Genomic DNA, 13354 nt, shown 5'->3' with positions numbered 1-13354 from the left:
TTTTGGTAAATCTCAAAGTTTTAAGTGACATTTACGTTGGCTTAGCAAAAAGCTTAATTTCCTGCTTTAACCGTGCACATGCAAAAAAGCTGAGGTGCTCTTGTTAACTTAGTTGTTAGTTTGTGTGTAAATAGCTTCTTTACAAACTAAGGTTAAGTTACCTTAACCATGGTTAGCAGCACCCAGAGTAAATCTCTCTCGAGGACCCATGGTTTTAGCCAACATGGTAGAAAAAAACCAAGTGCAATGGATATGTCTAAAAAACGCTTCCTTGGCTGTTTTTTTTCTTTATATAACTAAAAATTTTGCCACTTTTCGTTTAATTAGTTTTTCTAGAAACACGTCAGTGGAAAACGCAGCAGAATTTTGTGGGGTGATAGAATCAATCGTCCCATTTGTCGAAAGCGACGAAGCTTAATCTGTTTTGTATGCAGGGACACTGTATCAAGAACTGGGTATTAAATGGTTGGTTGCCTACTGAAAGTGATAATTGGCTTGAATTTTTTTGTTTACAGTGATAGTAGCGAGTATTCAAGAAACACTCATCCCAATTCGTAGCCCTGCAGCTCAGTCTACACTCCACCTAGACACTCCAAATGATACATGGGATGTTACCGAATTGGATGGCCAACCACGGATAGTATTTCGGAAAATACCTTGGGCACCAGGGCCGAGCTACATGCAAATCGAGCGAGATTGGGCGCCAATACGTGGTTTTTAAATTGAGTTGAGCTCGCAGTGGCGCCAGTGCGTCATTGCATATTGGCGGATTCATAACTCTTCATAAAACACTTTGTAGCACGAATTAGGGTATTTGAACTGAACGCTAAATTTTAACAAAGTACATTAATAACCGCTATTTTTTTTTATAGGACATATTTTGGGTTTTGAAAGCAGCTAAAATAGCGTGAAATAGCCCCTTAAGGTTCCTTTGTATTCTATATAGCTGAGTGTAAAGTATTTCTTCTGTCGTGACCGCTTAGACCTTTCGAGAATGTCGTCTTGCTACAATTCACAGGGGCGGATGTAGCATTTTTTGAAAGTGGGGGCCGAACAAGAATACTAATCAGCGCGCCTTAGGCGCTACATTCTAGGGGTGTCTTGGGTACTCTTACATGCAATCTGGTGCAATCTGGAAAGTAAAATATCAGGTTATAATGATGCATGGTTTGTGACTCCTCGCTCCAAAGTCACAACAGTCTTGGAAGAAACGAATGAAGTGTCTGTATACCACAAGTGCGCAGGATGGTGATCTTTACGTCTGCTTTCTTAGCCATTTTCTGAATTTTTTCATGCACTGAATGCGCAAACACTGTTTTTCATTCCTTGCGTATATCTGCCAGCTGATCACAATGTTATTCTCATTGTACCTAACCAAAATATATATAATTATATATATAGACATTAAGATTTTACGTTGTTACAGTCTCTGTAAAATAGGTTGACTGTAGACAAGTAATTCTCATCCAGTCTTCTTCGTCATTTCAAAAGGATAACATTACGCCGGTAACGTTGAAAACTTTTTCGCACAACTTTGGTCATACTATTAGCAAAAAATCATGCTTCGCAAAACCTGTACATATTTATAATCAGCAGAATTACACTAAAGTGGAATTTTGATCGAGTAACACATACCACGCCGTTAGGTCTGAGATGTGAATGACTAATGGTCAATATTCCTTCTTATCGTGACCACGTTCCCAACTTTTGCGCTTCTCTTCCATTCATTAGACTTCACAATTTCAGCATTCAAAAAAATGGTCTCGAATTTTCATGGAATTTTATGACTATGAAAAAAAAGAAAAAGCAATTTTTTTGTTAATCCGAGTAAACAAAATGGTTTGCCAAGGTTTAAAATGGAAATTAACAAGTAGGGAAAACAGAATACTGCGAATCGAGCTAAAATAAACACCTCTCTTAGTTTTCAAAGAATTGTCCACTGAAAGAGGGTTACCATGCAAATTTATCATAAAGGAAAATTGCTGTAGTGCTTCTTTTGGGCTGGAAATTCTTTATGCAAAAAGATCTATCATCGTTTAAATCTTATAAACGAAGGGTATTTGTGAATGGAAGTTCCTTCAAAAATGGGGGAAGTAAATGATAAACAGTTGGAGTCGAATGAGTTGATGCGTTCGGCTCCGGATCGAGTGGTCTGGGTTCGTGTTCTGGCCGGGGACAATGAGTTGTGTTTTTGGGCAAGACACTATACTATAACGGTGCCTTTCTCCACCCAGGCACCCAGGTTCATAAATGGGTACCGGCGAATTTAATGCTGGGGATAACCCTGGGCTGGACTGGCATCCCATCCAGAGGGGAGTAGAAATACTCCCAGTCGTTTCATGCTACATAAACCGGAGATAAGCGCCGGCCTGATGGGCCTTCGAGGCTCGTAGCAGACTTTAATGCTAAATGAGTTGATACTGAAAGTCAGAAATTGAACATATTGAAGAGGTTCCTTAGTTGTTGTTATTAAGTTATTAAGAAATTGTGTTCAAAGCTGTGAACTCCGCCTTTTCATTGTCTATTTTCATTTTTCTTTCCTTTTTTTAGAGCAAGAATTACAGGCAAAGCTAAGGGAAGGTAAGGCCTTTGTAATGCAGCTTCTATAAGAATATGCAGATGACATAAAACCAAAAAGGGTACAATATCTTGTTAAAATACAGTTCTAGGACTCCCTAAGAATGCTACGGCTATTTAATTTCTTCCAAATCATCGCTTAGTAAACCTTACGCCCTAATTTTTCAAGAGCTTATTGACACCTCTATTTTTTTTGGGTTGGTCAGGATACCCTATATATGCATAGTCAAGTACATGGATAAGCATGCCCCAAAACTCAAAAGAAGGTTAAAGTGCGGACTCAATAAGTGTCTTTTCTACATAATTTTGGATGACTCGTGAGCAACTGTGCTGGAAAATCTCTGGTCATTCGTATGATTTTTTTCTTGTAAAATAATTTTATAACTGTTTGAGTCAATATGATGGCGATTGAGTTGGGCCGTGGGCTTAAGTTTGATTTTTAGAAACGACGAAATGTCGGAGTGGATTGTTGGTGATGAAAGGGCCTTGTTTCTAAAGTCGTTTACTTTTGGGTGGGAATTGAGTAAACCAAAAAGGTATCAACTTCCTTGATAAATAATATAACCATAAGAAAGAGAGCATTGTCTCGAAATACACATTGCTCTCTTGCTCAATAATCTTTTTTCGAGAAAATCGGAGGAAACGTGCTCTTGTCAACTAGTTACCCAGTGCTTCGATTTTGCAAGCCGTTGGGCTGAAACATACGAATCTAACATAAGCGTGAGCAAAAAGGGAGTGAATGATATTGTGAACTAGGTAACGCAACTGTAAAAACGACCGTGCCTCTACTGTGAATAACACTTCGCAATGACACGGGTAAAACGACATAAGTAAAATGACATATGAGCGCCGGTTAAGTCTTTAATACTACTTTTGGAAATAAAGTCGAAAGGTGCTGTGGAAATATTATATCGCCAGCGCTCATTGTAATTTTACAAATCACATATGTTAATATTAATATTATTTATGCTACCTCATATAAAGCTAAATTGGTGTGACAAGTATAGTCTTGCTGCCAATAAGGGATAAGGCCATGATAGTGTGCTCTGCAGTTATATATGCACGCTTAACATGAAGCCTCTAGTCCAAGGCACAAGCGTAAAACTACAAGTTAAGTTATGTTGGCATTCGTTGAAGGTAGCAAGAGATCATGGAAAAAAGGGATGTCAGTATGGGAAATGGTGTAAGGCGGATGATGTTTCAGATCATTGAAGTTGTTGCACCATGTCATTACTTGCAAGGAAGTTGAATGGTTCAAAAGTGATTTAGAAAAAAAAAAAAAAACAGCTCTTACTCTCTTGTGATCAATTTATGATTACGTGACCATTTGCTATAATCCCACGAATTAACGAGAAACACAGTAAGTGAACATTTTAATATCAGCATTACAACGATGTAACTTCCGAACAGTTTAGCAAGCGTATGATTCTAATTCGGAGACTGGGCTCTAGAGCAATGGCTCGCAATAAATCAAGACATAAGGTTTCTCAAGTGTATTAAGGCTTGACCAGCCTAATTATTATGCATATTTTTATTTGAAGGGAAGGCATTTGTCCCGGACCTATGAAACTTGGCAGGCAGTTAGTTATCGGTATTGTTATAACTTTTCCAAAATATCCCGTACCACATTCTTGTCACGTGACCCGAAATCAACTTATAACAGTTATATTTTTTACTCAAAAATGGGGAACATTCAGCTACATTATATCAATCTTGTTTCTTGATTATTCGATGACCCCTTCTAAGGGCTTTGTCATGCCGCCTTTTAATCATGTCCACATGTTAAGAGCAATAAACAATTGAGGAAAATAGGTCACGTGACATGATAAACATCCAAATATCTTAAAAGGTAAATACGGAGTACCACATTAAAAGGCGGCATTCGATACGCACAGTTGTACTAAACGTGTTAATGCCAAACGTTTTCAAAATTTTGAAGTATAAATGTTCCCCATTTTTGAATAAAGGATATAAACGTTATAAGTTGTTTTAGGGTCACGTGACCAAAATGCGATGCAAAATATTTTGGCGAATCAATAACAGCACCGATAAAAAACTTTCTGCTAAGTTTCATAGACATTGGACAAACGCTTTACTTCAAATAAAAATATGCATAATAATTAGATTGGTCAAGCCTTAATACACTTGAGTTTGCTTGTGGGTCATTCCTGGGCCTTTGTTTTACATTAGCATAGATGCTATTGGTAATGCCTGTTACTGGGAATCCGACACCTATGATGGTTTTATAATAATAATAATAATAATAATAATAATAATAATCATAATCATAATCATTATCACAATCACAATCACAATCATAATCATAATCATAATCATAATCATAATCATAATCATAATCATAATAATATTTATATAGCGCTCAATCCACTATTTGTCCATGGTGCTTCACATTAAAAAGATATTTAAAAGCTAAAAGTTCCACAACATTAAAAAAAGATTAATTCACGTCAGGTGTTTTGCCGACATTTTAAACAAGTGTCTATAAGGACACTTGACATTACAAAGACACTTGGCATTACAATTAAAATAAGAAAATAAATAAAAAAGAGCCGAAAGAAAAACAACAAATGTGTTAAAACCTTCTTAGCACTTACCATTTTGTCAGTGGCTGATGTTGTCACTCTCAAGATAAGGAAGTCATGCTAGGACACAGTTCATGCAGACTGCACCGTGCTGTAGATCTGTTAATTACAAGCCACAAATTGGTCATGGCATGACCAAGCTAATCTTCGATAAGAAGACAAATACACAAACAAAAACTTTATGTCGGTTTTTGCTTTCGATAAATGCAAAAGGCGAAGACATAAACGCAACCTGGTTAGAGTCCATCGTTAGTTTTTATAATCCGCAGAATTACAGGGTCATAAACTGGGATTATTGAACGAGTAACACATACTTGGCCGTGAGGTCTAAAATTTGAAAGACTAAACGTATTTCAGTGGAAAATTCTTTCAAAAACGTAGACTGGCTCGATACGGGAGAATCAGTCTAGCCCTCTTGTTACTTTCCATCTTAAACTTTGACTTACACTTGCTTACGCGGATAAAAGGCTTTTTGATTTTTGACCAAGTCCCAGGAAAATCTAAGAGGATTTTTTTTTAGAATGCTGAAATTGTGAAGCTTAATTAACTCGGAAAAATAAAATAGTGCAGGATACTGGAAAAGTTTGGTACGTTAAAAAGCAAAATTGACCATTAAAAGTTATTCTCGGAGCGAAAACCTTCCCAAACAGTAGTTCGTAGTTCTACTTCTGCGTAGCGAATTTTTTTTTTTTTTATACAAAAAGATCTACTATCGTTAGAATGTTATAAATTAAGGTATGTTTAATAGAAAAACCTGTGTTCCTTGAAGGACGGGGGAAGTAAATCATGGTAAATAGTTAGCGTGAAATGAGTTGATAATGAAGGTCAGCAATTGAACACATTAAAGAGGTTCCTGAGCTGATGTCTTTTAAATGTTAATCCTAGACAAGCTAGCCATGAAGAACAACACAGCACAGAAATAACTTTTGGTAACATACAGTACAGTGGTTACTACCCAAGGAGGGAGCAAAATGGCTTTGCATGATTATACCGTTATCTGAATAGGTGATTTTCTTTCCTATATTATAGCAAGTGCTGCTCAAAGGTTCTTTCGAAGTAGCTTTGTGTTGGACATAACAGCTGTGTTTTGATGTGAACTGAGTCCGTCCGGGTAGGGGACTGTCTACGGCTGGTGTTTTGAATCTTGCAGGGCTGGCTTTCGAGTTCGAGTCTCATTTGCGCTGACTTGGAAGGGAAAGTATCACCCACTTAAATTAATGGCCGCATACAACTAAAATGATTCTAGTGAAATAAGTGTAAGACAAGTCTGTTTAGGAGCCATTTTTGTCACCAAATGCAAGCACTGCGAGGATCGCGGTTGGAAAAAAAAATCCTCAATTTATCTGAAGACTGAACCGATGCATCTAACAAAGCTAGGTTGGTCTACGAACTGAAGCATCGTATTACCGACATTTATAGTTGAGGTAATAACCACATGACTCAGAACACCAAAGTTGAATGGCTAAGAGAAACAGAGAACGATGTTGCGGGAGTGCCGAAACGGAACAGTGTTCCCATTAAAAATAGCCGGGTGACCAAACAACTAAAGAAAAATATTTAACTGAAAAGCCCCTGGGCCAGGTGGATTTCAAGTTTTTTTGATGAAGAATCTTATTTCGTGAATGGAGAGAATTGTCGTGCACTTCAGGACTGGCTCACTACTAATCAAATGCTACAGTGTCTTACTAAAGATCGGACAGTACTAGTCATTAAAGATAGAGAGAAAGGAAAGGCAGCAACAAATTTTAGGCCCATAACTTGCCTGCTGCTTTGAGATGAACTTTATGAACACCTGGAGGAACAGAATTTATTGCCTGATGAAAAGAATGGGTGTGCATGAAACTGCAAAAAGAGAAAAACCAGGTCCTGAGATGACTTAGGTGGACAACAAAAAGACAAATGCTATGATCTCACCTTTGTGGATCATCCAAAGTTTACGAATATTTGGCGCTGCTAAAAATATGCTGTCGTTGTTGGAAAAAGTATGATCAATGGCTGGTGGAATTGACATCAGGAGGAAATACTCTTGGCTCAGTAAGTGTAGGAGAGGAATGTTCCAGGGAGACAGCCTGCCACCGCTGCTAATTGTGTTGACCCTTATTCCGTTGTCGGTGGTGTTAAGGAAGGCTAAATTAAAGCGGGTTATTCATTGGTTGAGGGGGAGCAGCGAGCGAGAGCAACACTAATCTTGCAGTGCATTTCGGGGCTATCGCGCAACGAATTTCAAGATTGCATGCCTGAGTTCGCCCGATTATAAATGCTATGCCTTGCGGATTGGGTTCTGAGGTACACCCGGCATTTCTTGGGCAGTCGAGTTACAGTCTTCAGATTGCCGTCGAATACCGAGCGCCACCGAACGAATGCTCAGCTAATCACATGACAGAAAAAACCATAATATTCGTTTCTTTGAGTTGTGGCGGGTTTTCCTCTGGATTTTCCTGTTGTTTTCACGGTAAGTATCATTATGAATCGACTTAGATATATTATTGAAAGTTGCCAGAGCTTTCAAACTGTGTTGTTCTCTGGTTTGAGAAACAAGTTGCTTCAGATTCTTCGTATTGTCGGTCGAGTTTGGAACGACAGCAGTCGCATGTTATGTCAATGGCTACCATCACCATCAACTACTACAAGGCGTTTGGCTTTACAAAATCTCCCTTCTTTGGGGCTGGCGGGATTGATCAGGTCTCCTCCTACTCGAGCATTCCCCTTCTCATTGAGAACGACTAGTTTATAGGTTAAACCTCCATGGAAAGGATGAAAAACAAGTGGACACCCTTATCAAGATTGTTCGAGTATTAAGCGAAGACATAAGGGTGGAGTTTGGAATCAGTAAATGCGCAGCCCTGGTTATGGAAAGGGGAGAGGTATCCAAGGTATGAAACATCGTACAACAGGCCACAAGAATAACATTATCCTCGCATTCTTTGTCAGATCTTCTGGTGACCATAACAAAACACCTTGTTAATTCCACGGGCGTATTTCTTCTACGCATCTCCAATCATGACTTAATATATGTAACCTTACGCTTGATGCTCAAAAGACTTCCACCGAAGAACCTTAAAAATAAAAGACTATAAGAGATTGGGCGAGGACAAGGTTAGATCCGATGTCGAAACGATGCCTTTTCACGTCGGTGTAATCTTCGATGACAAGGACGACTTGTTAAGGGCTTGGCAGCACTTAGTTAACATTATATGCAATGATCACGCTCCATCGCAAGAAATCAGTAATGGAAGTTTATCTCGGCCTAGGATCACCAACACCTTTCGCTTTAAATCGCAGGTACAGCCTGTTCAATGTGGCAGCTTGATTTTAATGCCCAAACTTACAAGCAAGCTAGAAATGAGGTTATGTCGGTTCCAAAGCAAGCCAAAGCGGCATACTTCTCCAATCTGGTCACAGAAGTCAAGCAAAACTAGCGCAATTTGGAAGTCACTTAAGTCCAACAGCGCATCACAAGAGCATCGTTCCTCTCAAAAGAGACTACGGTAGTTTAGTACTGACTCAAGAGGGGAAAGCCAGTCTGATGAATTCATATTTTGCCATGACTGAAGAAAAGCTACCATCGGCACTACCATATATGGTCAACAATCCATCATACATTCTACAAACATGCACACTCACCTTCGGCCTCTTGCAGATTTCTCGATCTCCCAGCACTCAGTGCTTAAAAAAGGCAATACCCTTAAAACCAATAGGTCAACTAGCTCTGAGTACATTCCTTCGAAGCTCTTTAACCTGGCGAGTAATGCTATAGTTTCATATTTGATTAATCTCTTTCAGTAGACCTGTGAGCTTAATAATATCAATTCTCTGCTTAGAAGATAGCAAGGTTCACGCCGGTCTTTACGCTTTTTTGCCAAGAATGATTGTGGAAGAAACGATCAAAAATTATATAACTTTGCTTGATTTTCGGTAAATCTCAAAGTTTAAAGTGACATTTACCTTGGCTTAGCAAAAAGCTTAATTTCCTGCTTTAAACGTGCACATGCAAAAACGCTGAGGTGCTCTTGTTAACTTAGTTAGTAGTTTGTGTGTAAATAGCTTCTTTACAAACTAAGGTTAAGTTACCTTAACCATGGTTAGCAATACCCAGAGTAAACCTCTCTCGAGGACCCATGGTTTTAGCCATCATGTTAGAAAAATACCAAGTGCAGTGGATACGTCTAAAAAACGCTTCCTTGACTGTTTTTTTCTTTGTAACTAAAAATTTTGCCACTTTTCGTTTAATTAGTTTTTCTAGAAACGAGTCAGTGGAAAATGGAGCAGAATTCTGTTGGGTGATAGAATCAATCGTCTCACTTGTCGGAAGGGACGAAGCTTAATCTGTTTTGTATGCGGGGAAACTGTATCAAGAACTGGGTACTAAATGGTTGGTTGCCTACTGAAAGTGATAATTGCACTTGAATTTTTTTGCTTACAGTGATAGTAGAGAGTATTCAAGAAACACTCATCACAATTCGTAGCGCTGTAGCTCAGTCTACACTCCACCTAGACATGCCAAATGATACATGGGATGGTACCGAATTGGATGGCCAACCACGGATAGTATTTCGGAAAATAACTTGGGCACTAGGGCCGAGCTACATGCAAATCGAGCTAGATTGGGCGCCAATACGGGGTTTATAAATAGAGTTGAGCTCGCAGTGGCGCCAGTACGTCATTGCGTACTGGCGGATTCATAACTCTTCATGAAGCACCTTGGAGCACTTTGTAGCACGAATTATGGTATTTGAACTAAACGCTAAATTTTGAGAAAGTACATTAATAACGGCTATTTTTTGGACATATTTTGAGTTTTGAAAGCAGCTAAAATAGCGTGAAATAGCCCCTTTAAGGTTCCTCTGTATTCGGTATAGCTGAGTGTAAAGTATTTCTTCTGTCGTGACCGCTAAGACCTTTCACGAATGTCGTCTTGCAACATTTCAAATCAGGGAGCTTACACCAAGTACTGGACTACTGGTCCGCTGGCTCAAAAGCGTGTGTGCTCGATCCTCGATCAACACCTTTGACATGGACAGTGAAACAGAAATCGCCGCCAAGATTATTTAGAATTCAGGCGTTTCTTTTGTTTGCTCAACCAATCTTTGTCTACCCAAGGCTCGTGTTCTGTGAAATGTATCTCGTGTTATTTGTAAAATTTGAGGTAATTTTCGGGGAAAAATAGCTGGCGAGTTTAGCCATCCGCCCCCTCTTATGCTCTTATTAGAAACCCTGCATTCTGTTACTTTCGAAACAAGGCGCAGTACATGGAGACTGCCTTTTGCTATAGATCTTGCAGCTGCAGGCAATTAGTTTGTCATGGTATTGGTATGACAAAGCTTATCGCCGATAAGAACATCAGAGAAATACACAAACAAAAAATGATGTCACTTTTTGTTTCCGAGAAAAAGAAGCAAACGCGAAGACATAAGCACAGCTGCTTAGTAGGTAGATCGCTCGCCGGATAAGATTGCATCGTCGCAAAACCTGTATTTAGTTTTTAGAATCCGCAGAATTACACTAAAGTGGAATTCTTGAACAAGTAACACATACCACTCCGCGAGGTCTGAGATGTAAATGGCTAATGGTCAATATTCCTTCTTATCGTGACCACGTTCCCAACTTTTGCATTTCCCTGCGCTTTCTTCCATTCACTAGACTTCACAATTTCAGTATTCAAAAAAATCGTCTCGGATTTTTTGGAATTTTATGACTATGAAAAAAAGGAAAATGCAGTTTTTTTGTTAATCCGAGTAAACAAAATGGTTTGCCAAGGTTTAAAATGGAAATTAACAAGTAAGGAAAACAGAATACTGCGAATCGAGCTAAACTAAACACCTCTCTTAGTTTTCAAAGAATTGTCCACTGAAAGAGGGTTACCATGCAAACTTTATCATAAAGGAGTATTGACTTAGTGTATCTTTTGGCTAAGAAATTCTTTATGCAAAAAGATCTATCATCGTTTGAATCTTACAAATGACGGGTATGTCTTAATGGAACCCGTGTTCCTTCAAGAACGGGGGAAGTAAATGATAAACAGTTGGAGTCGAATGAGTTGATGCGCTCGGCTCCGGATTGAGTGGTCTGGGTGCGGGTTCTGGCCGGGGACTCGTGTTCTTGGGAAAGACACTATACTATAACGGTGCCTTTCTCCACCAAAGGCACCCAGGTTCATAAATGGGTACCGGCAAATTTAATGCTGGTGGGTAACCCTGCAATGGACTGGCATCCCATCCAGCGGGTAGTAGAAATACTCCCAGTCGTTTCATGCTACACAAAGCGGAGATAAGCGCCCGCCTGATGGTTCTTCTAGGCTCGTAGCAGACTTTAATGCTAAATGAGTTGATACTGAAAGTCAGAAATTCAACATATTGAAGAGATTCCTTAGCTGTTGTTAGTAAGTAAGAAATTGTCTTGAAAGCTGTGAACTCCGCCTTTTCATTGTCTATTTTCAATTTTCTTTTCTTTTTTTAGAGCAAGAATTACAGGCAAAGCTAAGGGCAGGTAAGGCCTTTGTAATGCAGCTTCTATAAGAATATGCAAATTACATAAAACCAAAAAGGGTACAATATCTTGTTAAAATACAGTTTAAGGACTCCCTAAGAATGGTACGATACCCTATATATGCATAGTAAAGTACATGTATAAGCATTCCCCAAAACTCAAAAGAAGGTTAAAGTAAGGACTCAATAAGTGTCTTTTCTACGTAATTTTCGATGACTCATGAGCAACAGTGCTGGAAAATCGGTGGTCATTTGTATGATGTTTTTCTTGTAAAATAATTTTATAACTTTTTGAGTCAATATGATGGCGATTGAGTTGGGCCGTAGGCTTAATTTTGATTTTTAGAAACGACAAAATGTCGGAGTGGATTGTTGGTAATCAAAGGGCCTTGTTTCTAAAGTCGTTTACTTTTGGATGGGAATTGAGTAAACCAAAAAGGTATCAACTGCCTTGATAAATAATATAACCATAGGAAAGAGAGCATTGTCTCCAAACACACATTGCTCTCTTTCTCAATAATCTTTTTTCGAGAAAATCGGAGGAAACGTGCTCTTGTCAACTAGTTACCCAGTGCTTCGATTTTGCAAGCCGTTGGGCTGAAACATACGAATCTAGCATAAGCGTGAGCAAAAAGGGAATGAATGATATTGTGAACTAGGTAACGCAACTGTAAAAACGACCTTGCCTCTACTGTGAATAACACGTCGCAATGACACGGCTAAAACGACGTAAGTAAAATGACATATGAGCGCCAGTTAAATCTTTAATACTACTATTGGAAAAGAAGTCGAAAGGTGCTGTGGAAATATTATATCGCCAGCGCTCATTGTAATTTTACGAATCACATTTGTTAATATTAATATTATTCATTTTACCTCATATAAAGCTAAATTGGTGTGACAAGTATAGTCTTGCTGTCAATAAGGGATAAAGCCATGATAGTGTGCTGTGCAGCTATATAGACACGTTTAACATGAAGCCTGTAGTCCAAGGCACAAGCGTAAAACTACAAGTTAAGTTATGTTCGCATCTGTATGGCCCACTTAGTGATAGACAATGGCGTTGATTCGTTGAAGGTAGCAAGAGATCATTGAAAAAAGGGATGTCAGTATGGGAAATGGTGTAAGGCGGATGATGTTTCAGATCATTGAAGTTGTTGCACCATGTCATTACTTGCATAGAAGTTTAATGGTTCAACCCCGTTGAAGTCCTGAAGTTTTCAGGCTTCTCTACGCAATTGTGAAATTTGCGTTCATTACTGCGAAGATCATAGCATTACTTGATTTCATATCTGCAGTTCATGTATGATTCATTTCATATACCATTTCATCATGATTCATTCCTCACGGGACAACTAGAACCCACAAATGACCAGCTCCCAACGTCAGTGGCTTCATAGCTCAGCTGATTAGAGCGTCGCACCGGAATCGCGAGGTCACGGGTTCAAACCCCGTTGAAGTCCTGAATTTTTCAGGCTTCTCTACGCAATTGTGAAGTTTGCGTTCATAACTGCGACGATCATAGCTTCACTTGGTTTCATATCCGCAGTTCATATATGATTCACTTCATATACCATTTCAACACTATACTATAACAGTGCCTGTCTCCACCCAGGCACCCAGGTGCATAAATGAGTACCGACGAATTTAATGCTGGAGGGTAACCCTGCAATGGACTAGCATCCCATC

At 39.0% G+C, this 13354-nt stretch overlaps 1 protein-coding gene across 6 annotated transcripts in view; it reads left to right on the top strand.

Annotated features, from left to right (window-relative positions):
- Positions 1–13354, top strand: part of LOC138009470 (uncharacterized) — a 210653-nt gene that overhangs the window by 65172 nt on the left and 132127 nt on the right. For all 6 annotated transcript variants that reach the window (XR_011124400.1, XR_011124399.1, XR_011124401.1 and 3 more), the window contains 2 exons: positions 2551–2580; positions 11637–11666. Coding sequence is in view for 1 of the 6 variants with exons in the window: in XM_068856497.1 (XP_068712598.1) it covers positions 2551–2580; positions 11637–11666 (60 nt within the window). In the remaining 5 variants the exon portion in view is untranslated. The remainder of the gene's footprint in view (positions 1–2550; positions 2581–11636; positions 11667–13354) is intronic.

This window comes from Montipora foliosa, chromosome 7, assembly GCF_036669935.1.
Source record: "Montipora foliosa isolate CH-2021 chromosome 7, ASM3666993v2, whole genome shotgun sequence".
Classification (NCBI taxonomy): Eukaryota; Metazoa; Cnidaria; class Anthozoa; order Scleractinia; family Acroporidae; genus Montipora; species Montipora foliosa.
This window is presented reverse-complemented; position numbering and strand designations above follow the sequence as displayed.